At 40.7% G+C, this 26706-nt stretch overlaps 1 protein-coding gene across 2 annotated transcripts; it reads left to right on the top strand.

Annotated features, from left to right (window-relative positions):
* The first annotated feature begins 1845 nt into the window (after positions 1-1845).
* On the top strand, positions 1846-26140 carry hif1al (hypoxia inducible factor 1 subunit alpha, like). 2 transcript variants are annotated; one of them, XM_004075255.5, is made up of 15 exons: positions 1846-2043; positions 12480-12676; positions 14914-15071; positions 15511-15595; positions 15997-16112; positions 19985-20166; positions 20246-20352; positions 20514-20661; positions 20743-21005; positions 21097-21242; positions 21309-21404; positions 21969-22099; positions 22376-22472; positions 22843-22966; positions 24708-26140. In XM_004075255.5, exons 1-15 carry the CDS (start codon positions 2009-2011, stop codon positions 24773-24775), a joined length of 1953 nt encoding a protein of 650 aa, XP_004075303.1. In that variant the 5' UTR covers positions 1846-2008; the 3' UTR covers positions 24776-26140. The 2 variants fall into 2 exon arrangements, with proteins under 2 accessions (XP_004075303.1, XP_020563726.1); XM_020708067.3 differs by lacking the exon at positions 1846-2043 and adding an exon at positions 11344-12410.
* Positions 26141-26706: the final 566 nt, after the last annotated feature.

Here is a 26706-nt window from a genome sequence, read left to right as displayed (position 1 = left end):
TGTTTCCAAACTCTGGTCAGACAGTAACCACTGTTTTAATTATTATGTGCTCCAACATCCCAGATTCAAATCCGGGTTTCTTATTGTCAGGTCTGTGCAGAAGAAAGGATTGAATCAGATGTTAGAGCAGGAAAATAATCACATCAGGCAGGAATTCTTAAGGATTAAAAAACAGTATCCTGGACTATTGCTATCATTGAGAATGATGAGTATTATGAGAATGAACATTTTACTCATTCGTATACATATATACATATATGTATGTATGTATGCATATATATATATATATATATATATATATATATATATATATATATATATATATATATACATATATGTATGTATGTATGCATATATATATATATATATATATATATATATATATATATATATATATATATATATATATATATATATATATATATATACACATACATATGTGTATATATATATATATATATATATATATATATATATATATATATATATATATATACATACATATGTATTTTTTTAATTGAAAATATGTGCTTTGAAAGACTGTTTGGTTCTGAACTTCCTTTGTCTGAGAGAACCTCTTATTTACCAGTTGGAAAGACAATGACCTCAATTGGACAACTGGTAAATAAGAGGTCTGAGGGTGTATAATTATTCTGAAACTGTTTTGAATTATGTGTGTGTGGGAGAGAGGGATTGTTTCACCTACCAGATTAATAAAAAGAAACCTTATAATTAAATAAGCCGTATTCTCAACCTTTTCTGTCCATTTCTAACCATACTGTAGTAATGTAAGCTTGTAAAAGCAACAGAAAACCTTATTTGTTCAGCTGTACATAATTAAAGCACAAAAAAAAAGAAAATTGGCAAACGTTCACATATTGTTGTTTCTATAAATGATAAATTACATGGCAATTTAATATTATAGCCGTCTTAGCAATAGAACACACAAGACCCACAAGATAGCACAAGGGTTACAGGCAAATGTACAAAAGTTAAATCTGCAACTATGATGCTGGATAAACCTGAAAGATTTAAGCCACACACACAAAACAAACCCAAAAACTTATAAATAAACAAATAAGATCATTAAAAACTCAAATTATAATAATTAATATAAAAAAGATAAAAATACAAATAACAAAAAAATCAAAAAACTATTAATTCTACAAATCCAAAAAAGCAAAAGTGCAGAAATATATGAAATACAACAACAATGAAATATTACACGCAAACAAAAAAAGAATAGGAAAAGAACTTATGGGATAATTTAATGTTTCCTTTCTCTTAAGACATAAACAGGAAGTGACGTTTACAAAGGAGGGGGCGCGGCACCACAACGGCAACCTCGGTTCGCTGCGAGAGGGGGGAGTCACCCCAAAGAAGATTACAAACACCGGAAACGACCGGTTTGACTAAATAAAAGTCCTAAATAAAAGCCCCAAAGCCTACAGCCCTACTTTAACGTGCTTTTCCCCTTAAAGATTGAGTCCACTCAAAAATGTCTTAACTTAAATTTATAACCACAATTTTCTTAACTTTGTTCTTTTGGGAAAATATACTTTGAGAAACTATTATATTTATTTAAATATTCTAAATTCCAAGACACATTGTTCTTCTTTCTTTTTATTTTTGCCTTCCTCAGCAAATCAGTTTTCTCCGTCCAACAAATTCCAAGACACATAAATTGCTTCAATAATTCACTCAAGTTGGTTGTGTTTAAGTTTATTAGTGCTTGCAAATGTAACTTTCTACATTTTAAACGTCCTCAATTTAAATTTTAAACCTAAGACTGGAAATATTTTGATATTTTAAAGCAACTAATACCTGCCAAAAAAAATCTCCCATCAGGAAGCAGATTATTCAAACACTTATTTTGAAGGACCAAAGCGGAAGTAGTTGATCCAAACAGTTGTTGATCTCGTGCGTGGTCAGTAATCGTCCTATTTTTTGTGTCACAAAAACGACAGAAAATACTCGACAGAGTGGCTGCTTGGAGTCCCCTTCGAGCATGGAGAAAGAAGACGAGACCGTGGCGGTCAAAAGGTGAGTGTCTCTTTGAACAAATGCGGTTTAGTTGTTGAACGAAATCGTGGTTCTCCGTCGAGAGAGTGTGGTGGGCGCGGAACGGTGGATCCGCGCGCGGCCGCAGGAAGCAGCAACTGCGGCCGCGGATCCATCCGCTGCACTGACCGTCGCCTTCCCATCATCTCTCTGTAGCTTGTAGAATAACCTTCAAATACAGTCAAGAGTTACTAGTTATTTATTAATCTTTAATTGGTTGCGGTCGCGGGGGATTTTCAGCCAGTTAATGTTTCTGCATCTGCATTTTTCAGACCACAGTTAGGATGCAAAACACAACATTTAACCGATTTTCATTGGTTTTTAAAGCCTGTACGACATTCTGGGGTTAAATTGGCCTTGTGTTGTGATTTTGCGTAGCTGTTGATGCTGTCGCAGCCGCCATTGTCCATAGATCGTTGGAGGCGGGGGGCCTCATGAGTTCAGGCTGACCTGCATTATCATGTTGCACTAGCAAAGGTTTCTGCTCCAACTTTGTTCCTAAATTTACATCCTGAGAAATGACCCGAAGACAAAGAGGAAGCGAGTCTGCAGCTTCCTCTTTGCTCCGAGGACGATCAGCTTTCTCTTCTATTTTAATAATAACCCTCCTCTTCCTCAGTCAGTCTGCCTCCTGTGTGATCCTTCATCCTCTACAGGCTGGAGGTTATCATTGGGCCATGTGCTGTAGTGTCTTGTCTGTCTGTCAGGTCAGCAGAGTTTGTTCTCTTGTTCACTCACAGCTAATAAAAGCACACAAAACACAAATCAGCTGTTTATTGAGCAATAACTCACAGTTGTTACAGTTTGTTCTTTGGGACATCTCGTCCTTATAAAACTCCTCCCAGCTGCCAGATATTTGGTTCTTGTTGTCATATGAGTGGGTTTGTGTGGCCTGCTGTACAGGACTGAGTGTACTTTAAAGTTTCCCCTTCCAAATCCCCTGTGGCTTCTCTCAAGTTCCGTTTTGATGTGTCACGTGTGATTCTGTTGAGTTCAAGTTGAGTCATCCCTGTAGGTTATTGTAAAATCTAGTGGCACAAGTTTCTTTAAAAAAAAAAGTGATGAATCCAAAAATGAGTTCTGAACAGACTCAGCAGTTTTTTAAAATGGAGTCAGAGCGACCGTCTGCAACATAAACATAAAAAGCTGAGGGAATAGAGAGGCGTGCAGAACACACGGAGTGCATAAAAGGACTGCTTTTGGAAATTGTGACTTTATTATTATTTTTTGGACAATTAAGATCTTATCGCTCCCCTGGAAGATGAGCTGCTGATTTGGTTTAAGACCACCTTCTGTGGGGTTTTAGACCCCAGAGAACCACCTCCGGTGGGGTTTTAGACCCCACCGGAGGTGGTTCTGATTATCAGGTTTTTTTAAAATATTTGTCAAAATACACCCAATAATTGAGACATTTATATGGGCCTACAGTGAAAATATTCCTAAGGTTGTATCCGTTCTATATAAGCACCTTATGGAATCAAAAGTGGGGTCAAAAATGGCGAGACTTTGCTTGGAAAAACCGATTCAGATATTTTATAACACCACAAATCAAGGGCAAACTAATTAAAACTCAGCAACTCTGCTGGAGAATTTGCACGGATAAGGATTCAAATCAGACACATTTCTTTTGGGAATGTGAGAAAAATAAAGCTCTTCTGGGACACCATCCACTCTGCTATATATGAAACACTCGGGTATAAGAGACCCCGAGCCTGTCTTGTGATGTATCTGGGTTGCTTGGAGGGAACTGTACATAAAGCTGGGCAAAATCTAGTAAAAGCTCTTCTTGCGGCAGAAAAGAAAGCCATAAATAAGAACTGGCAGAAAGCTGAAGCTCCAACACATAAGCAATGGATGTATATTGTGGGACAGGAGGCTTTTCTCTGACACCTGAAATGTTGCTCGGTGGAAGGAAAAACATTTGGTCTGACAAGATCTAGGAATTTAGAGGTGTAGTCAAAGAACGTGCGTCATTGGTCTGTTTGTTTCTCCTCTTCTTCCCTTCAGCTGTTTTATGGCCCCTTAGATTCGTCTCTCGAGCCCCGGAAGGGGCCCTGACCATGAAAGACGCATTCCTCCCTCAGCCCTGGAGCTTCCTCTGTAAAAGCTGCAAACTCTGAATTCTGCTGGTGCTGATCTGCTCAGTCCTTAGAACATGTCACTTCCTGCAGAGGTTTTGTTTGTTTTTCTAAAACAGGACTTGAAAAGCTCCACAGAGTCGAGACGACCACATTCATGTGTCTTTTTAAACTGATTTAGTGTGGAGAAAAATGCAGAGTTAGTTAGTTTGTTGACTTTCTCTGTCCCGGGCACACGCCGTTCCTTGACGAAATGAGTGTCCACTGGAACAGAGGCGGGTCTTCTGCAATTTGTTTTTCTCAGACGTGTAATGCAGTTGGACCTGAGGAACCACACTGCAGCTGCAGCAGGCGGTTAGGCAGCCATGAAAACAGGATTAGTGGGAGAAAAGGATTGTTGGTTCGTGGCAGTGAAGGTGCCGTATGAAGATCTGACCTTGCATCACCTGATGTGTTTTGTTTTTTTTTGGCTCACAAGTTCCGACATGATGTGACGGGGAAAGATCTTTGACTGACGCATGGGCGTATCAAATTTTATGCAGGAACATGTTGTGAAACTGAACACAATGCTGCAAAAACAACTGAAGGTTCTTCACACACTGATTGGGATCCGCTGGGCCGCTCCTTCTCCTCCTTCCCCTGTCTGCCCTGAAGGACTTTCACCCTCAGCGGTCTCTGCTGAAGCAATTATGTAGGTCAACAGGTTGGAGAGTTCAGAAGCCCTCGCAGCATTGTTTAGGAGTGAATAAGGCGAGAGACTGCGAGCGGCGCTGGGATGGCATTCCTGAGCGCACACTCGACTACACGTGCGCGCTGCTCGCACATGAAGGCGGCGTGCTGATCACATGACCACGCAGGATGGATGGCAGGTTGTACACAAACAGCTGCAGAGGAATCATGGCCCTGCTGCCAAAAATAATCTGAAGAGGAAATTTGTCAAAGTTAGCACTAGTTTCATTAATCTAAAACTTTTGGCTAGCAAATAGGCCTGCACAATTTACCGCAACTTTATCATTATCGCAATATCAAGCAGTCCAATATCCATATCGCAAAAGTCAGCAAAAATCGCAATAAATGTGTACCTTAAATGTGCTAAAACAATCCTATGGCAGCTTGAAACATTTAACGAATCAAATAAATCCCTTTATGCATTTGACCAATTAGATGGACCCTTTCCGATGTTGACCAATCAGATGAGCCCTTTCATGTTAGATGTTTGCCTCCTACATCAACGAGGGTCATTTGGAGTATCATTTTTTTTAAACTGTTGCAATGAGATGGTAATGATGTTCTTGGTTGTTTTGCCATTTGTTTTTTATACTGCAAATTATATCGTTATCACAGTATTGATCACTAATATCGCACATCGCAAGTTTTGCTCATACCGTGCAGCCCTACTAGCAAATATGTCAGTCAACCACTTCTGAGCTAGTTTAAAGTAATCATGTTTTCCTTCGATAATCCAGATCCGTTTTAAAACGGCACTGAAGCTCGTTTATGGTCTGTTTGGATCTTGTTTCTGGTTTTCCCATTATTTTGAGTGGCCGTTGATGTTCTGTTAGACCAGGGGTCTGCAACCTGCAACGCTTAAAGGGCCATTTAGGTATATTTCTCACTGACGTCGTCAACACAGTAACAGCCATGAAGTCTTACTTCACCTTATTAAAAAATTATGGCACGGCTTTGTATTTATGCATTTGTTACTAGTAGGATAATTATAAATTAAATGTTTTTTTCAGCATAAATAAAACAAAAACATAAAGATAAAATGTTCTTTTTGCAAAATATATATTAGTTTCTAAGTTTTAGTAGTTTTATATGGCTTTCTTTCAAAATAAAATACACGCTTTACCACACAGGATTATCCTATTGCAGCAAAAATAGTAGTAGGTAGTCTGATGTAATTTAAAAAAAAATATTAAAAAATACACAGTTTATTTGACCATTTGTGGTGCATCTCAGCCAGAAATTCACAAGTGTAACTAAACTTAAACCCGAGCTAGTTACCTTGCTAGATTATTTTAGTCTAAATTCTGGTTATGCGTAGTTGCTTCAAATCTATTTTATGCGGTACAAGGGGTTCAAAAGTCTATGTTCCTGGCAAACTGCACCGGTTGACGGGTAATTGGAGCATTTTGGATACCATAGTCAGGATCCTGGTGGACTGGTACACTGTGCTAATGTGATGGTTTTGTTTTTGCTTGATGCGCCTTAAAATTCCAAACTTTTTTTTTTCTTTAACCAGAGATCTACAAGGGAAAGGCTAAAGAGCCACATTGGAGGGGTAAAAAAGCCTCATCTGGCTCCTGAGCTTCAGGTTGTGGACCTCTGTTAGACAACTGCTGTCTCATTAGGAAAGATTTGAGCAAATGTAAATTTTCTTCTATCCATACACGGATATCTTTTTATGTTAGTCCATTAATCCAGTTTTGTTTACGTTAGTACAGCCAACGCTTTGACTAAAAACACTAAAAGAATAGATTTGTTCAAAAAAGCACATGCGTTCCCTCGCTGTTTGTCACCGACACAAGTCTGATCATAAAGGAAAGACGCAAACGAGGTCAACGCCTTCATCTGACAGACGCAAGAGGTCTATTTCAATCCAGCTGATCCAACGTAAAACCGAGCTTTCATTCATTCTTTCAATCCCTCTTCACCTTTACCCTCCTCTCATCCCTTCATCCAAGCCTTCACCTATCTGGTGGCCCTCCTCATCGCTTCTTCCTCTTGAATCGTTTCTTTGCTTTATTGTCTCAAAGGGAAATTGGTGTTTATGGCTGCGTTTAAGAGGTTAAAACAATCTTTACTTTAAAAATACAATATCAATTTATCAAATTCATGGATCGACTTGTTTTTTTTTTTTTCCTCCCTTTAAAGTCCATCTATCCATTTTTTTAGCCCACTATATTATCCTTTTTGGGGTCACAGGGTTGTTGGCGCTAACTGTTGGGCGTAGGCGAGGTACACCCTGGACGGCTCAGCGGCCTTTTTCGTTTTGGTTGAGTGTAAAAAAATTATAATTTCATCAATGACAAGTCTATTTTTATTGCTTTTTATCAACAAAAAGAAAACCTTCTTTTTTTAGAACCAAATACATTGTGTTTAAAGTGTTAATATATAGAAGCACACATTAATTGAATTCTGAATTGAAATCAACCTGATTCCGTATTTAGGCAGCAATATAGATTTATTTTATACAGAAAAACTGACATAGGACTTAAACTTATGTGTGATTTATAAAAAACATCAACACATTTTTAAAGGTTTTGTCCTTCATGCCCTGAAACAAGGATGTCTAAAGTGAAGTTCCTGTATAGTAAAACAAACACAAATTGACTGTAAACACTGCAGCTCTCACAGAAAAAATATTCTAAAGTTAAACAAATGTTTGTTTTTCACCAAAACCCCCCAGGAGTCTGGTGATGAACTTGTTTGTTAGAAAAACGGATCAGGAAACAGAAAAATGTACGTCTGACGTTCCATATGTAGTGTTTTGCTTTGACTGTAAATCCCTAGTAAGTTATTTTTAGATCCCACCCCTCATGGAAAAGTACCAGCCATGCTTTGGTGCTCCCGCTGCAGAAATAGAAATGCGTTTTCAGCTCCACACATGTTCATCCAGCATATGGGATGTTCAGCTTCCTGTTTTTTGGGGAAAATTATGTAAATTTATGTTTGTGCTTTCTCTGATCAGCTGATCTAAGTTTGCAATTGAGAGCTGCTTTTGAAAACAATCAAGTTATTGGACAAATTTATTCTTAAAAGTTGAACTAAAATCTGTTTTCCAGCCAGGACTGCAGCGAATCCCATGTTTTTCCAGAGTTCAGTTTTCTCCTAAAATAGGGTCGGCTTTGACTTTCTCTGTTTAGCTTCAGTAAATCGGGTCATCAGGCAGGAGGAGGTGTGTGAGGTTGAGTTTGTTTACCGCGGCGTCCTGTGCGCTGGTGTATGTGGCGTCTGAGCATGTGCAGTTCACCAAGTTCGCGGCGAACCCCCTCCCCCCCCTTCTGGAAGCTGCTGCTCATGATGCAGATCTGAAGCTGAAGAGGAGGAGCAGCGGGAGGCGGAGGGGGGCTTCACGCCACTTCTCCTTCTACAGTTAGAGAGCATGTTGGTGTTTTTCCACAAGCTCCAGATGAAAGTGAGCGGCGGACTTTTTCTAGATTCTTTAAAACTCAGGAGCTGAAATCTATCACATCCCAAAAAAACACACTTACTTAAAATCAATTACCAGAATGATTTTAAGCTTGTGTTTTATTCATTTATTCACAAACGTTTCTGTTTGTTCCATGTTAAATAAAAGACCTAAAATCAATATATCGTATATATTTCTTATTTTTGCTTAGACTTTCTACAGACAGATTTGCAAAAAAAAACTAGCAGCTTTTGATATGAAAATGTAATTTTAACATTTTCTTGTTGCATTTTTATGGAGAGAAATTAGACTAAGTCGGATTTGTGCGTGCGTAATTCTTGATTTGTGCGTAAATTAGGATTTGTGTATGCATATTCTTGCTTTGTGCATGCGTAAATTAGGATTTGTGCATAAATTTGGATTTGTGCGTGATTTGTTACTCACATAATACGTTTTGTGTATAAGTAAAAAAAATATAAAATGAAAAAAATACAAAATGCAACTTACGTATGCACAAATTAAGATTACAACAGCTTGAAACTACTTACACACACACATCTTTAAAAAACACGCACGAATCCCTTGTTACGCACACATGAAGCCAAAGTTACGCACGGATCTACCGTGAGACTGTTTTCACGTCTCACAAATTCGTCCGTATTGCTGCGTTTAAATACCAGTGGAATGCTCGGTCATTAGAATTTTCCTATCAGCCTTCCCTTCTAAACGTGTCCAGACAATGACTCAATCAATACATGAAGACAGTAGATGTTAGTGTTGAACATAGAGGCTACTTACTTCGGGGCGCTGACCACCGAGATGGGCCGCCATTCTTCCCGTGACTCTCTCAGTCTGACTGCCTTTGATTTTCCGGAAGAAAAAAACAGTGCCCCCTACTGGTCGTTCATGTTACGCATTTTGTATCAATTCGGTGTCTCGGAGAATAATATACTTTTAATATATATATTAGCGTTTAAAAGTGAACGTCATATTCTCAGATAATAATTTTTATTTTCCTTTAAAGTTCTTTTAAGCCCTGCTACACCCACTGAAGGAAATACGTTTAGAAGTTGAAGTTGAGTTCCTTATGGATAGCAACCAAACAAACCAACATATGATGATTTTTATGAACGCTTTGACACTGAGCTGGTTGGTCCACATAGTTTTTTTTGTGTGAAATCACACCTGCAGTGGTCTGGAAATGAGACCTCTGGTAAACTGCAGTGTGCTTCACTACAGAGTGAATGAAGTATGATGTGCTCAATACTTCCTAAATACTTATATTCTGTTGCATTCTCTCTTGAAGCAGCATTTTGTCGAGTCCACATGAACATAAACTCTGCTCAGGGTGTGGCAAAGCTTCAGCTCCAACTCCCACGTCACATTAAAGGAACTGCTGACAGAATAAGATTAAGAGCCCTTCTAAAGCCCCCCCCTACAAGTTGATGCTGAACTTTGTTTCCATGGTGACGAGCTGTGAAGATGGAGGATACCATCCGTGCCGTCTTCTTGAACTTTTGTAAAAGACAAATGTTTACAGATGAATGATCTTAACTTTAATTTTTAAAACTGGATTTCAAAATAACACATGAGCCCGATCCTAAAATGGAAATATGAAGACATGCAGTTTGACAGTTTTGTGTTTACCAAACACAAAAGGTCTGAACACTTTCTCGTTCTATTGCATTGATCAATAAGTTGTTGTTGGTGATGACGGTTTGACCGCATTAGTTCTCCAGATGTGTTTTATACCTGTCAAAATCCTGCTTTTGCCTCCAAAAATGTCTCCAATTCTACATAAACTTTGCGGTGTCTCACACTGTGTCTTAATGAATCCTGACGCCTGGTTTACTCAACTGTTTTGGAGGCCTTCATAAACCAGGCCTCTTGTTTTGCCTCCAAGGTGAAGGTGAGAACTCGCTGGGTTTAGCTGTACGTGATTACCTGTCCTGTTGTGTCAACCCCACAGGTCAGCGGGTCATGTGTGTTTGTGCTTTGGGACGTGCTCTGTTAATATTTATAACAAGCGGCAGGAATATGGCGACCCTTGTCTGCAACGTCCTTCCCCGCAGCCCCCGGGGTCACAGTCTGGGCTCCACCGTGTGTGCGACTCTCTGTCGACTCCGGAAACGCATATTTGTGATGTCTCCTCTCCGCTCACCTTTTTTTCTGACATTTTTCAGTTTATTTCGCGACTTCAAGGAAAATCACCAGCATCCCCTCCACATGCAAACATCCAGAATTGATCGTCATGGCAACCAGGAGTGTGGCTAAGATGAAAGTTGATGCTGATTTAAATGACAGAAAAATTTGGTTTACAGTGTTCCCTCGTTTATCGCAGAAGTTCTAAGCTTAACCTCCGATAGGTAAAATCCATGAAGCGGTCATCTTTTTATTCAATATAGGTTGAAAAATAAGTCCAGTATTTTCGAATGGAAACAAAGATCCGAATATGACAGCCAATCAGGACACTATGACGGAGTATTGGAGCGCCATAAGAGTGAAAGAAATGAATATGAGTTGTAAAAGTCTGAAAAAATCCTAATGTTACAAGGAAGTCGGGTCTTTTAAAATTAAAAAATGTTTAAAAATAGAGAATCAAACATTACCCGTTTAATTTATGCAGCAGACGTCAGGCTGCTCAAGAATCTGTTTAACCTATTTTGTAAATAACATGTAAGTTGTAAATAATTTGTAAGTAACTTGTAAGTAACTTTATTTTCATGAAATAACAACTTTGCCAAAAAAGCACGGCCTCATCCTTGTAGATTTGCAACTTTATTCTCATAAACTGTTGCTATTTTTCATAAAATATGGATTTTTTTCTGGTCACTTTACAACTTTATTCTTTTGAAATTTTGGCTTTTTTTGTACATTTGTTACTATTTCCTCAAACTTTCTTGTGAAAGTCGCAAGAACAGTCCGTCTTTTATAGTGACGCAACTTGTTTCAATAGGATAGAAGAAAAATAAATTCTTACACAAAAAGCTGTCAGAAAAGCTGCTTTTTTGCACATTTATATGAATGGATAACTAATTGATATTAAGACATCAATATTCAGGGATAATGTTTTTTTTTTTTAGCCTGCTAGATGCTTTGAGTATCAAACACGCATGTCTGCAGATGATGTGCAGAAATTCCACTTTACACTGAAAACAGCTATGAAGCATAAGCAGATATGACCCGTCTGACCTTTTGCAGTTGACAGAAAACTTGTAAAACTGAGTTTACATTTAATGTTTTTAAATAAATGTGAATAAAATATTTGGAATTATTCGTTAGTCATATATTTAAGTTTTTTAGTACATTTTTATCACCACGAAGTCGGTTTATAATGTATAGTAATTACATTTCAGTTACAACCGAGAAAAGAAAAGAAAATTAAACTCAAATCATTTGAAGATAAAAAACCTTAAATTAATATTTTACATTAAATACCTACTTTTACTCGACCCTTGAGTCGAAGCTACGATCAAACAAGCAAGTTTTCTACAAAAAACAGTGTTTTGAGATAAATAAAAAATCTCCTGATGTTTTTTTTACATTTATTTTTAAAAACGAAATCACATTTGTGGTTTTCACAAAAAAACATGAAACTTGGCAGGAGGAGTAAACGCCACTCGCTGCACAGCGCATGTGGTCGCCGTGGTCAAACGCTGTGTTTAGAGCGGCGGTGCAGCTGATGGAGAACCTGAGAGAACAGCTCAGTGTTTGTTCCTGTACGGATCAGGAGGGAAGGAGCGCTTTGTTGTTGTGAGCAGAGGTGGACCTTGGATGCTGGAACCTGAGGAGAAACGGCGGCGGTGGTGGGGGTGGGGGTGTTGGAAGTTTTCCCGGCTGCTGAAATCAGAAAACGATCTGTTCTGTGTATGTTTGGACTGTTGTTGTCCTCCCGCTCTGGAACAGGCGGCTATGCTTTCAGACCTGAACTTTGAGGTTGAGGACATGGAGTCTAACCAAGTGTTATAAAATCCACAAGAGGACAGGAATAACTAGAGGGGCGGGGCAATCGCAGCAACAATAGTTGAGAAAGCAGCAGACTTTCTCAAGGTTGATTAGTGTCTTTTCAGAGCTCTTATTAAAAGCTGAAGAACAACCTCCTGATTGGGTTTATTGGCTTCATTTATGATGTTCAGGTTAGATTTGCTCCATTTTTCTTCTGCGTTGCTGAACTCTTCATCCTGACTCTCGTCTTCCTCCCGCAGGACCAGTTCGGAGCAGAGAAAGCTGCGTTCGCGCGACGCGGCCAGATGTCGGCGCAGCCAGGAGACGGAGGTGTTTTATGAGCTCGCCCGCACTCTGCCGCTCCCGCGCAAAGTCTGCACCCACCTGGACAAGGCCGGCATCATGAGGGTCACCCTCAGCTTCCTGCGGATGCAGCAGCTGCTGCAGCCCCATGAGGGTGAGCTGCTGCAGCCGCCTCGCTCTGTCTTCAGCCAGGACGGACGCGCTGTCCTCTTCATCTTTGCACCGCTAGCCTTTCATATTTGCACTCTATTTTCGATTTAACATCTGTGTCCAGCAGAGATTATTTACATTTTTAGAGTCGTCAAATTTAACACACGACCTAAACATGTGTGCACGGTTCCCTTCATGACTCCCACATTGTCTCCAACAAGATGGTGGAGTTTACAGTCGTTTACTTTTCATTTGGGGCGTTATGCAGTACAATGCAAGCTACAATTCTACAATTCCATCTCATAAAACGGCTCCCCAGGTGGTGACTTCTTATTGGGTTAACTGACGAGAAAATATTTCAACGATAAATGAAGGGTGAGGTGTTTCTGCAGGCAGGGTCTACAGTTATCCTCTGCTCTTCTGTCGGTGCATCTGTAAATGGAGCTCAGCGCTGAGGAATGAACACCCCCCCCCCCTGTAATCTGAGCAGTGCTGCTGTGTTTTGACTTTAACGCTTCCCCCCTCATCTGCAGACTCATGGGTAAAGGAGCTGAATCAACCCTTCTCTTGGTCGTTGACCTAAAGTTTAGGTGTAGACCTGCAAACTGTCCGGGGCTAAGGTGCTTCTAGTATTTGTCAGCAACTAAATCCTCTTTCTTTTTTTTTTTTTACTGGATCTCAATAAAACTGAATCCTGTTTGAACTTCGTCACATTTAGGGTTGATCTGTTTGGGAACTGTGTGTTCCTTCACGACTGCCAGCCCTTTTAGGTTTCGGTGCCAAATTTTTGAATCAATCACATCCTCTGGGTCATGGTTCAGTTTGACTGGACATCCATGTTCTGTTAAAAAACAAGTTGGGATTTCCAATTTTAATAAAAAAATTTCCCCCCATCCTTCTACTTTCCTAAACAAAAATTACAAGTTGAGGAATATATTTGACAAAAACTCTTTTATTTTAACATACTCTTTGGGAGTTTTCCGGCAGAAAAAAAACCTCACGCCCTCCAGCTTTCCCACATCACTTCTTTTGTGCTGCTGCTCTTCAGGTAATTTCAGCAAAAAATTTCCCGCTTGGCAGCACAAACCTGGCATCCAAAGTTTTCAGCAGGTAAAGAAAGTCTGCTTTTTCCACTGTATGAACAGGCGGCGTATCTTTGACGATGCAAGTTGTGGCTGCATCTGTGATCGCTTTGGGGTCACAGTGTGAAAATGATTCCTCTAGGATGGGTTCTCTTTTGGTGTTTAGCTTTAGCAGCACTCCTCCCACTCAACAGAGGGTCACTATCCACATTTGGTAGCAACAGCCTCCCAACAGATTTTACGGCGTGCAGGTTGAAGTCACAAAACCCAACTGGCTCAATAGAACTGAAGAAACTGTTCCTTTTTTTGGGGCGCTTCTTTGCGCCTCTTCAAGTTGCAATTTTAACTCCTGCGCGTTGCGAGAGACAGACGGGATGACTTTACTACAAACAGCGGAGGCCCAAGAGAGCGGAATTCTGGGAAATAAAAATCCAGATTTTCCCCCAAATCTTCTTAAACGACAAATTGGAATTGATCGATAAAATAGATTTATCGCCCAGGCCTAACTTTTAGTGAGTTTTCAAAAACTGGTGTATATCTTTAACATCAATAAAACAGACATCATGGCAAAATCTCTAAATGGATTCATTTAATTTATTCCTCATCTTCCTAGTTGAGATTAATCTCCGTCTAAAAACCATTTAATCTCCAGTGCTTTAAGGTTGTGTATGTGAACCCGATTATTACCAAACACTGTGATCAATAAGTCTGTTTCCCAGCGTCAGAGAGAATTCTACCAAAAACAAAAGCTCCAACAGTTTGACTTTTGATAATAAAACAAGCATTGAGTAGAAACTCAAATCATAAATGCACCACCTTCAAACCCAACACCACCAATTAAAGGGCAAACAACACTTTAAACTACACAGGCACACAAAAATATGGACAAAAATCTTTTTAAAGCTGTTTCTTTTGATTTGTGGGTTTAGTTTGAACATTTATTCTGAAGGTTCAGTTTGTTTTTTGTCATTTGGGACCTAAAGTCCACTGACAGAAATATAAACGGGAGCAAGACAGAAGATGAAGAGCCGTTTAAGGTGAAGTCTGAGAAAGATGAGACGTTTTAGTCACCGAAAAATGTATTGCTAACAAAACGGAACTCTCCCAGGTCGAGTTCTGGTCTGTATTCATGAGTTTACTTCTTTCTTTCAACAAAAAGGAGACACGAAAGAAGAGAAGGATGATGAGGAAGAGGAGGAGGACCCCATGGACGCCTTCTATCCTCAGGCTCTGGCAGGCTTCGTCATGGTGATGACAGAGGAGGGTGACATGATCTTCCTGACAGAAAACGTCAACAAACACATCGGCATCACGCAGGTACGGCATGAATCTCCTCCCAGAAGTCCATCTCGGGTTCTGAAGGACTTTTTTTTTTTTTTTTTTTTTTAAGAGGGAAGGTCTGCTGGCTGCTCCTCTCCTTGTAACTTGAGCGCTGGTCGCTTCCCTTCAGCCTATTTTTGACTCAGTTTGACGTTCTGGTGTACACGCAGCGGTGATACACAACGTTCCAAACGGAACGATTTAATGATTAAATCCAGCCGTGGTCAGAGTCTGTTCAGTCGGGTCGCTCTGTCGATTATTCACCTGTGTGTAGTTGGAGGGTTTTCTGAGCACAACAGCAGCACCAGACCAAGGATTTGGAGGTACAGCCATAAACCAAAGCCCGGGCTTCAAAAACGACATGTTTACACGTGAAATGCATACCAGAGATGGTTGGTGTTAGTTTGTGATTGACATATTTTCTTGTTGTCCACAGCTGGAGCTGCTGGGTCAGAGTATTTATGACTTCGTTCATCCCTGTGATCAGGAAGAGCTCCGAGACCTGCTGACTCCACGCCCAGGTCAGACAACAACTCGCCAAAGCAGAGATTCCCTCCGCTTTACGAGTGCTTTGCTTCAGACAAGCGATTAAAAGTTTTAAGTCTACGATGGCTAAAGTCTTAGGTGACTTTTTTATGTTTTATAACAGCTGCAGTGATATGATGAAAGGCCTAATTGGACCTGAAAACACTAAAATTTGCTCAAAGTCAAAGGACTGAACAGGACTGAAAACGCTTTGATCCATAACTCTAAAAAAAATCCCGATCTGCTCAGTGAGAATTCAGGTCACAAGAACAGTTTTGTGGTGAGATTGTTTTTGCAGTTGTGTTGTTTAGCGTACTTTTTAACACTTTCCTGTTTTAGCATAAAAATCTGTGTGTTTGCAAAGAAAACTCCAGTAAAGTCGTTCATTTGTGTCCAGGCTTGAGTAAGAAATCTCTGGCGGAGCAGCCCAACGAGGTGAACTTCTTCCTGAGAATGAAGAGCACACTGACCAACAGGGGGCGCACTGTCAACATCAAGTCTGCTACCTGGAAGGTGCGTCATCTCTCCCATCCTCACATCACCTTCTATATCCTCGTAACCATAACAGCTGGCACAACCAAATCATTATCCTCAACTTAATTCTCAAGCAACGATCACGCCGCCTTCAGCAGCGTGCGTTTAATCTGCCACATTCAGGGAAAAGTCTAGATATGAATGTATAAATTCCCCGTTCAAAACTCGTATTCACACGTAGGTACGCACATTTTAAAGACTCCACACGCAAAACACACATTGAATGTTAAACCAGGAAGAACTTTGTCCAACCAAGGACTTGGATTTGGTAGTGATGTATAGATGGCGTCCCTTTTAATTCACAGAAGTCCCAACCGTTTGAAAACTGATCATGGAGCAGAAATTGCTAATTACGGGTTTGGGTCCGGCTGGAATTCTATGACGCCAAGTCTTTCATTTATCGGAATAGAGCTGGGGGGAGAGCCAGATCTCCACCGCTTCGACATTTCACTCAAAGCCTCTTCCAACTGTAGATGGTGGACATGCGCTATTAAACAGTAGACGAATTAGAAGCCCCTCCCTGCTTGTCCACTGTGAACACCATTGGCTAAATTCTGGATCATGGATGGTGTGTCCTTAGCTTAACCTGTTAAATGATGCTTTGCTATCCGTTTATATGCAGTCTGTTTCAAAATAAAGCACCTGGAGCCAGGTCAGTTCACCAAGTCACCACTAGGGGGGATGAGAAACTTTAAAGTACAAAAATGACACAATTACAGCCTTTTCTATGCATTTTATTGACTACCTTTACTAACCACCTTTTAGACTTATTCTCAGAATTCTGCAAACGGTTGTGGTGTTTTGATTGACAGGTGAACTTAAAATCCTCAGCTCCAGAACCCCTTTCCTTAGAAAAATGTTCATCGGAGCTCCAAAATTGGCCGATTTCAACAACCACAGAGATTTGGATTTGGATTCAGATTTGTCCGAAACAAAACTATGTGTCACAGGATCATGAACCGCTTCAGGTTCAAAGATCAGACTGTTGGTTCTAATGATGTGGGTTACATGAAGGCACACACATATTCTGTCCTTTGGTCTCAATAAGGACTCTTATTCCTTCATCTTCCCGTGACCTTATCTGTCACGACTTAATGCCTCACTTCAGCCATCACCGTCCACTTAGAGCCGTCTCATCTTCCATGTGTAAACTATTATTGGTCCTTATAAAAATAAACGTGCACACACACGGGCGTGTGCACGTGAAACCGAAGTCCATTCTGGAAAGAAACACAAGCTGGCAAGATGATCTCTGGAAGGCATCCAAACTCTCCTCACGTTCATAACTACACACTCACCCACTGTAGATGACTCTCTGTTTATCTTTTACTGTTTTAGAATGCTGGAAATGTTTTATAGCATTATTACTATTTCCCGTATTCTCACATTTAACAAACTTTTCCTTGTTTTTACTTTTTATTTGTCTTAACATTTGATGGGGACAATACACATTCATGAACATCTATCCAAACGGTGTTAGATGTAAATATGCCAGATTAAAGCACTAATGCTAATTCACATTCATAGTCTTTAGACGGGATAAAACAAGAATGTAATGAGACATTAGTTAACACATTAGATCAGTGTTTTTCAATCTTTTGGGCCACGGCACACTTTAACCTTAAAAAAAATCCCGCGGCACAACAGCATCCAAAAATTTAAAAAAAAAGGAGAAACTCATAGTCTGTATTGATCTACAAGCCCCTCCGCAATCTCACATGCATTTTTGAGATAATTGTTGCTGAAAAAGCTGGAAACTGCAGCTGTTTTTTCTAAAAGATGCAATAAAAGATAAGTTAGAAGATTTAAAAACAGTTTGATGTGTGTTCGTTGGTTTCAAGACGTTTAACAACAGATCTCCGTATGCTCTGTCACTCTCACAACCCAATGCATCATGGGAGATGTAGTGCATAAAACGGCCGGAGATTGCTTTTCGGAGCTTCATTGTTTTGTTCTCTTGTTCCACGGTCTGATACCGGATTCTGTGGATAGCTACACCGCTAAAGATGAGCTTTAGCTGGTATTTTTTTTTAGAACTGAGCGACTTTACGAGCTAAATCGGGACAAGGAAGTGAAGGCTTTAACCACTTCTGATTTGTCAGACTGATGACATGTGATTAAGCCTTCAAGAATGATTGGTGGAGACAGTTAAAGGGACGGGACGTTTCCAAAATACAGCCGAAGGTGCAGCTGAATCGCGGTACCTTATCAAAATGTCTTTAATAAAATAAAATAAACGCAAAGAAAAAGTATTTTACGATCTTTTATATTCCTAACTCCTCAGTGTTTTATCAGGGCCTGTTTGGATGAACAGAGAGCTGAAATCCTGGAGATGGAAAATGTTTTTAGATCAGTTAATGAGGGCAATTTCCCACGGCACACTTGACCATCTCTCACGGCACACTAGTGTGCCGCGGCACACTGGTTGAAAAACACTGCATTAGATCACAATAAAAGCACGACATGATAGAACATTATTAAAGACCCACTCCAATGAATATTATGTTTTGCTGTTTTTACCTTCTTAATGTGGCATTTTTCTCATGATGGAAGACACATATTAAGAGAAAATGGCAACTCTGAGTAGTGAAACAGGAGCAGACGAAAAAATTCAGTTTGAAAAAGCTTGTAGTTCTTTTGTAGAAACTACAATCGGTAGACCACAAACTCCAAGCTCTTTATGTAACTTGAAAAGTGCGAGAAGCACTGGCACGGCGTCCAGCCCGGCCTCTCTAGTGCTCTGAATCCGCTTTGTTGGCTTCAAATTTTGCCCGGACGGCGGAGCAGTTTTTTGTGAAGCTGGTGCAAATTAACGACCTAAACCAGAAATCGTGTGTAAAGTGCATCTGGGCATTTTTCAAAATATAACCTATTTACCGCTGTACTCGCTATGCTTTCACCGTGGTGTAAACATTACGTCATCTCCGCTGACACAGGGTCACACAGTGTGTGGTAAAGCGTCGGACATTTAACACCATGGACGAAGAGAGGCTGATTACAGAGGTCCAGAACCACCCCATCCTTTATGATACTGCACGTCCTCTTTGGAAGGACAACAACAAAAACGACAGAACCTGCGCTGCAGCAGGACTGCAGCCATCTGCCATAGCTAGACCGCTAGACTTCTGCTAGACTACTGCTGCTCTGCAGTAACTATGTCCTAGAAAACAACTCTTTTATATATCGGCAAAAAAAACCCTGCCTAATTCTAATTAAAAGACTGCTGGGAATGCTTTTAAAATAGATCAAAAGATAATTGGAGTGGGACTTTAAGATGTGTGGAACACTTTACTGCCTTGAAGGGAAAAAACCTTTTGTCGCTCTTGTTGATTGTGGTCTTTTTATAGAGGTGGCACAATCAGTTTAGTGTATTTTCCTAATTTTTTTAAATATGACTTTGACTCTCTGGAAATGTCTGCAGTCAGGATCTTAAGAACGGCCGGAAACGTCTTTTGTTCTCCAGACTTTCCTTCCTCTAAAAACTGGAGCTGGTTTTCCTTTCGTGCTGAGAATGAGGGCAGCTGTTGGGAACACTTAAGACTCCCTGAAGAACTGAGGCAAATCGAAAAGGAAAATCTGTGATTTCAGAAGAATGCGTTGAGCACAATAAAAGTTCAAATCTTTATGTTTGAGAAGCTCATTTTTTATTTTTTCTTTCTTTAATTTTGTGTTTGTGGAGCAGCTCTTAATTAAATTAGAATAGTTTTTCTCTGCCTGACAACTGAATAAAAGTTCAGCACAGAGAGGCTCCAGCGCCCCCTGCTGTTCTGAAATGTCAGTTTGTCTTGGAGACTTTGTGTTTAGTCCCTTTTGTTTTTATATTTTGCTTCACTCTTTATTTCCTCCTCCAGGTGCTTCACTGCTCAGGTCACATCCGTCCATTCAGTGGCTCTGCTGCGCCCCCCGGTGCCAGGGTGATGACATTACTGTGCGAGCCCATCCCTCATCCGTCCAGCGTTGAGTTCCCCTTGGACACCTGCACTTTCCTCACCCGCCACAGCATGGACCTGCGCTTCACCCACTGCGAGGGGAGGTGAGGGCCCACCCTGAAAGGAGAGGAAGGAGAATCTGAGCAGTTTTCATCCGTTTCTCCTTCATCTCTCTGTTTCCAGGGTTACGGAGCTGGTCGGATACAAACCCGAGGATCTGGTTGGACGCTCTGCCTACGAGTTTTATCATGCCCTCGACTCAGACCACATGAAGAAGAGTCTGCACACATGTGAGTCGCAGTCAGAAAATACAAGAGAAGAAAAAAAGATGTTTGCATGAACTCAAGAGAATCCTGAAGAATGTAAAGCTTCTGTCCTAACATTCCAGTCCTCCTGTTCCTCTCTGGGTTCAGGATTTAGTCATGACTGTCCTCTGTCTGTCTGCCTGCAGTGCTGTCCAAAGGCCAGGTGTCCACCAGCCACTACCGCTTCCTGGCCAATAATGGTGGCTTCGTGTGGGCGGAGACTCAAGCCACCGTCCTTTACAGCAGCAAGACATCGCAGCCTGAAGCCATTGTCTGCCTCAACTTCATTCTCAGGTGCCTGAAAAGCAGCAGCTGCCATCTCTGAGCTTTTCTTCTGTCTCTCTCCTCCGTCCTCATGGTCTTCTTCCCCTGCAGTTCTGTGGAGCAGCCAGACGTGGTCTTCTCCGTTGAGCAGACCCGCTCCGGCCTCCTGTCTAAAACCGAGTCCCCAAATACGCCTCAGGATAGTGGGTTTTCCGACTCCTGTGAGTCTGACGCTGAGCCCACTCCAGGTTCCGCCGAGGCCCAGGACCTGGATCCCAGCAGCTCTGCTCGGCTTTTCCTGAAGCTGAAAGAGGAGCCAGAGGAGATCCTGCAGTTGGCTCCTGAATCCGGAGATGCTGTGGTGCTGGTTGCAGGTGATACATCACACACACAGGAGCTCTTTTTTTCTTCACACGCCAAGTTTCAAGCTAAAAGGGGCTTATAAGTTCTCTGTTTTTGTCCCAGCACCAGTCGAGCTGTCGTTCTCCAGTCCTCTCAGTCCAGACTCTGTTCCGGATCATCCTCAGGAACTGTGCACCCCCCAGCTTAGGCAGCTCCTGTCCCCCATCTTTGATACGCTTACGCCGTCCTCCTCTCCTGAGTCGGCACTGGTAACTACAATCACCACTGCTTCGAAGCTCCAGAAGGTTCTGGTTCTAACCTTTCCTTTTCCTCAGAGTGCAGCTCAGGAGGAGGTGATGGACATCGGCGAGGTGGAAAGGTTCTTTGCCTTGTGTCCAGAAGATGTTCAGAAAAAGACTCAAACTTTGGAGGTATGGAGCAGAAGGATGACAGGAGACATCTGAACGCCGGCAGATAGTTTCTGAAGCTCCGTTCACACCGCCCTCAGTAACATTCTTTGTTAACTCAAGTTTTGGGCTTCCGCGTTTAAATCTGGGTTTCCATCATAATGAGTCTTTTGGGATGGTGTGATAAAGAATCTGATCAAGCTTTTCCATACAAACTCTGTCCATCTTTGTGAAGCCGTACATTTCCATTGGTGTTTCCATATCGATGTCCATTCATCCAGCGTTATATTCACTCTTTCTCCCATAATGTCTTCACATATTCAGTTGAGTGAGGGTTCTTGCTTGTCAAAAATGCATACAAAGCAGAAATGTTTTCTAATGACATCACCTTTAAATGCCTTTGTAAAAGTATGTCAACCAGATCTCCTTTAGTTTCAACCTTTACTTCAATCTTTGTGTCTATAAAATGCCTTAGTTGCAGGTATCTATACAAGTCCTGCTTTTCAAAACTGTATTTTTCTTTCAATATTTCGAAACTAGTAATTCGCTAGTAAACACTTTTAACAAAAAATGTTTGTCTCTCCTCAGAACGTGGAGGAAATGGATCTGGACATGTTGGCTCCGTACATCTCCATGGACGATGATTTCCAGCTGACCCTCCTCAACACTTTACCTGAGGAAAGCATCCAAGCTGCGTCTGAAAGCTCAACCAGGAAACGGTGAGACGCTCCACCTTTGTGTTCAGCTAAACAAAGGGGTCTGACAGACGACGACTCAGCAAATGTGGTTCATTTTAGGCGTCACGCAAACAAATCCAGAACAGCTTTAAAAAGGAAGTTTAGCTTCTATGACAAACAGAAAAGATTGAATTTGAAACTAAAAGGATGTTTGGCCTAAAAGTGGCGCCAAAGAAAACACTTTGCTTTGTTGGGAAACTCGCTTCATGTCTGTTTTATTGTGAATCAGGTGGTTTATGCTGATCGTGTCTCTTTCAGGACTTTTGAGTCTGACGACGAGATGCTGCCTCAGCTGCTGATTCAGGAGAAGAGACAGAAACAGGAAGAGGAGCTTCTTCTCACCCACAGACTGTTGGTGAGTAAAACAAAACGAGACGAAATGCAGCTGAAATCTGAAGATCTCAAGGAAACCGGGGTTCTGGGTGTTTTCTTCAAGCTCTAACCTTCAAAAAGATCTACTAAAAGTTTGTAGATCAGCTCTTTTGGATGTTTTTTTATGTCAGTTTAAAGGTTTTCAGTGTAAAAGTAGATTGAAATCAGAAAATATAGTTTGTCACTGAGAAAACACATTTTTATATGAAAATAAAAACCTCAGAGTTTGAGCACAACAGTAGTTTAAGAGTTTTCTCTAAATGTTCAAATTCCTAGCTTTAAGAAAACTCTTTTCAGTACTAATAAAGAGATCTTTGAGCCGATCCTTAACCCAAAACATGGTTTGTGTTCAGGGCTGTCTGGAGGACAACGACCAGACGGATCTGATTCTTGAATCGAGTCCAGGGAAGTGCAGTCAGCTTCTCACTGACAAAGACCCGGTTCTGGGAGGCATTCAGAGTCTGTGCGACACTGCAGGTAACACGCAAACACGCATGGAGACACAAAAACACGAGCTTTGTGTATGCTGCCCTCTGCTGGTCACTTCCTAGAATAAAGATAAAGGAGTTGAAGGTCTGTTCGAGTGTCCAGCAGAAGACTCTAATCTGCAAATCACTCAAATCTAAAACATGTAAAGATCACAACAATTAAAAAAGCAAAATAAATAAAAAAAATAAAATGAAAAACATTACATATTTGAGATCAAAATATAATTTCATAAACAGAAACGTAAAAAAAAATAAGTGGAAAAGAAAAGCTATATTCCTAAATCATTAAATTGAAACAAAATAATAAAACGGAAAAGGTAGGTACTTGGGTAAACTGATTGGATGATGACGTTGACCTTTCAATAGGAAGCTGTAGGATGCTTTGCCTGAACTGTGGTGAGGAGTTTATTGAGCTACCACCGAACTTTAAAGCTTAACCCTTGTGCTATCCTAGGCACTTTAGCATTGGGAGTTGGGTCATCTAGACCCACTAGACAGTGTGATGAACCTTTTTTCTTCAATGATTTGTGATCTTCACTGGTGTCCATGGATTACATGAAATCTTTCCACCTTTATCCACCTTTGTCATGGTAGGGAGAACACGTCAATGTAAGGGTGGGGTCATCTAAGATAGCACAAGGGTTGGAGAATTTTTTTGTAGAAACAGATTGTCATGCCACATAACTTCCTGTTAAAAAGGTCAATAAACATCATCATCTGATTAGTTATGTCCCATATTACCTACCTTTACTGTTTTGTTTCATTTTTTTAAGACCCACTCCAATAAAAATTGGTGTTTTGGTGTTTTAACTTGTCATTGTTCTCATGATGAAGGATATTTATTAAGCTCACTATTGGATTTCTGAGTATTTCAAATCATTTTGAATCAGGAGTAGATGAAAAAAAAAGTCCTTTAAATGAAATGGCGTGTTTTTTAATGTGGAAAATACGATGGACGTGTTGAGGAGTGTAGGTGCTACGCTGGGCAGGACACAAGCGCCCGGCGCCGCCCCATTCTGATGCATCTACTTGTAGACATATAGATCCACAGACGTCCCGCTCCTCGCTCAAAACTGAATGGCTGGATAGCTCCCGTAATGTAAGATTGGGGGTTTAAGACCTATAAGCTAGTAGAAGTGTGAACTGATGATGGTAAATGGAGGCAGGCTCACTCCCCGCTAACTGGTCCACCCAGAACTTGGCTGTGAGTATCTAAAAAACTCCTGCCGCTCTGCAATAACTATGTCCTATAGAAAAACAACACAGGTTTTTTAATTTAGGCTAAAAACTCCATGATCATTAATGTAAGACCACTGGGAAATAGATCACAAGATGATCATGAATTTAACATTTTATTTTAACTTCTGGAAATTACTTTTGGTTTGGTATCCATTTTATTTCATTTCGTTTTTTTGTTTTTGTCTTTTCTGTTTTGATTTCTGACATGTAATGTTCCCTTTTAATTAATGTTTTTGCTTTTTCTAAATTATTGTGACATTGAGTGATTTGTTGATTTGATTTGCACTTCAGGGCCACCGGACAGAGGAGTCGACCATAGAAAGAAAATGAGACGAAATGAGCATAAAATTAACGATATATTAGATTTTTTGCATTCTTTTTTTTGTGAGGGTTTGCAGATTTGTCTCCACATTAGATGAGTGTCATGTTGTTCTGCTCAGAATCAGAACTATGTTTTGGACTTGTCTTAAGTTTGTGCCGCTCTCTTTCAGGTCTGATGAGGGACGTGTTCGTTCCTCGCGTTGACGACCTCTCTCCACCTCTGTCGCCCATGACCTGAAGCGGCTGCGGCCGTTGCAGTCGGCTCGACCTCCGCGCTCAAAGCCAGGACGTCGACGCTCGATCTGTCAGCAAACAGAGCGCACACATAAACAAACAAACCACACACATGTACGCACAAGGACTTGGACTCTCGCTGCGTGTCCATGCTGTAGGGTTGGAGCCGCCCTGGACGCTCCCGGCTGAGCTGGGGCGGCCTTGAGCGTTGGGTTTTTCTCATCTTCCTCACTGTGAAACAAGCCTGTGAGCTGCAGCCGTGCAGGGGCTTGTCTGTCTTAGCCACTCGCGCTTCATAGGCGTGCTCGGTCTGCGTCATAGAAGCAGCGGTCAGAGCTAACTTCCTCCTTGCAGGGTGACAGGTGGGTCATGTGGTCGGCCTCGGCAGAGAGGCCACTTTTTAACCAATTTCCAAGTGCAGCTAAGAGACTCGTACCACGTTTAGGCATGTCGTCACGAGCGTCAAAGACGGTCGTGTTGCCATGTTTCAGCCATTTGTGGTATTTTATCAGAAACAAACCAAATCAGTGTCACGGCCGTTGCATTTTCTTTTTCACGATCACGAACAAGCCTGCGACTTTCGCCGTAAGCGTCGATTTCAGTGGCATTTTTTAAGACGTTTCTGCTTTTTAAGAGTTCACCGATTTTATCTGCAAATCAAAAACAGTTTGTTGTAATCTTCCTGATGTGGGCGGGACTTCTACCTAACACTCCCTATAAGCGAAAGCAGCGCAATCAATCACCCAGAAAGTCTTGTAATTTGGTATTTCTCAGACATCCACATGACAGATTTGATGTCATTTGTCCTTTTATGATAATTTCCAATATATAATTGACTAACCTGCTTTTCTGAAGCCGATATTAGCTCAGCAAGAGTAGTGTAAGCATGTTTATGCCTGTTAGAATTGTGATTAAGCTCTGGTATTTTAGCCCCCCTCCCCCTTTAAGTTTGATTTTTGAAGGCGTGTAAGAGTTGTACCCCACATTAATGAAATGGAATAGTCCTGTGTTCCTGCAGTGTTTGCAGTATTTTGAAATCAGTTTTTTTAATTTGATCATTTATTTTTCACACACAAACCCTCAATCTATCAACCCCAGTAATAATAATAATATTAAAAAAACACATCAAACCAAACCAAACGAAGTGTAAAACTGCCAGATTGTTTCCCACGTGCTCGCTCCGTCTGAGCACCGTGCCTTCTCGTCCTCCTGTGAAAATGCTCCCAGGTTCTTCTTGGTCTCGCTCAGACCGTTACCGTTTACACAGATTCTGCTCTGAATGTTCCCACTGATTGAGGGGAGAAATAAATACTTTTATTTTACTGGTTATCTTGTATGTACTCGAGTAAATAAAGCTTCATGAAAGAAACTGTGTTGTGATTGTGGTGACAATCATCAGATCTTTATTTAGCTCCTTTGAGATGAAGGTTTGAAAGAACTTAGGACCAACATGGCAAAAATAAAATCTTACTAAATATATATATACATATATATATATATATATATATATATATGTATGTATTTTTTTTTTTTTTTTACACGAAACAATGGTGGTGCAGTGAAATTAAATTCAATAGACAGAAGGTAACATTTCACTTGTCTTTAGGTTATATATAGTGAATTTCAATTCTATTCAATTAAATTTTATTTGTATAGCCCAAATTCACAACAACAGTCGTCTCGATGGGCTTCGTATCGGTAATTGAAAAAGTTAAACATAAACTCAAAAAGATCACGAATACATAGAATTCAACAGGAAAATACTAAATTGAACTAACAAACTGACTAAGCTATACTGGCATCCCTGCCCTCAGACCCCCCTTTGCGGGATAGAAAAACTCCTAAAAAAAAACGGATTCCGGAAAAAACAAAGAAACCTCAGGGGTGCCCACATGAAGGAGGGATCCTCCCCCAGGACGGACAGGCGATTTACCA

Source organism: Oryzias latipes, chromosome 13 (assembly GCF_053564925.1).
Source record: "Oryzias latipes strain Hd-rR chromosome 13, Olatipes_Hd-rR_3.1".
Taxonomy (NCBI): domain Eukaryota; kingdom Metazoa; phylum Chordata; class Actinopteri; order Beloniformes; family Adrianichthyidae; genus Oryzias; species Oryzias latipes.
Note: the sequence above shows the minus strand (reverse complement) of the source record. Positions and strands in the feature narration are given on the sequence as shown.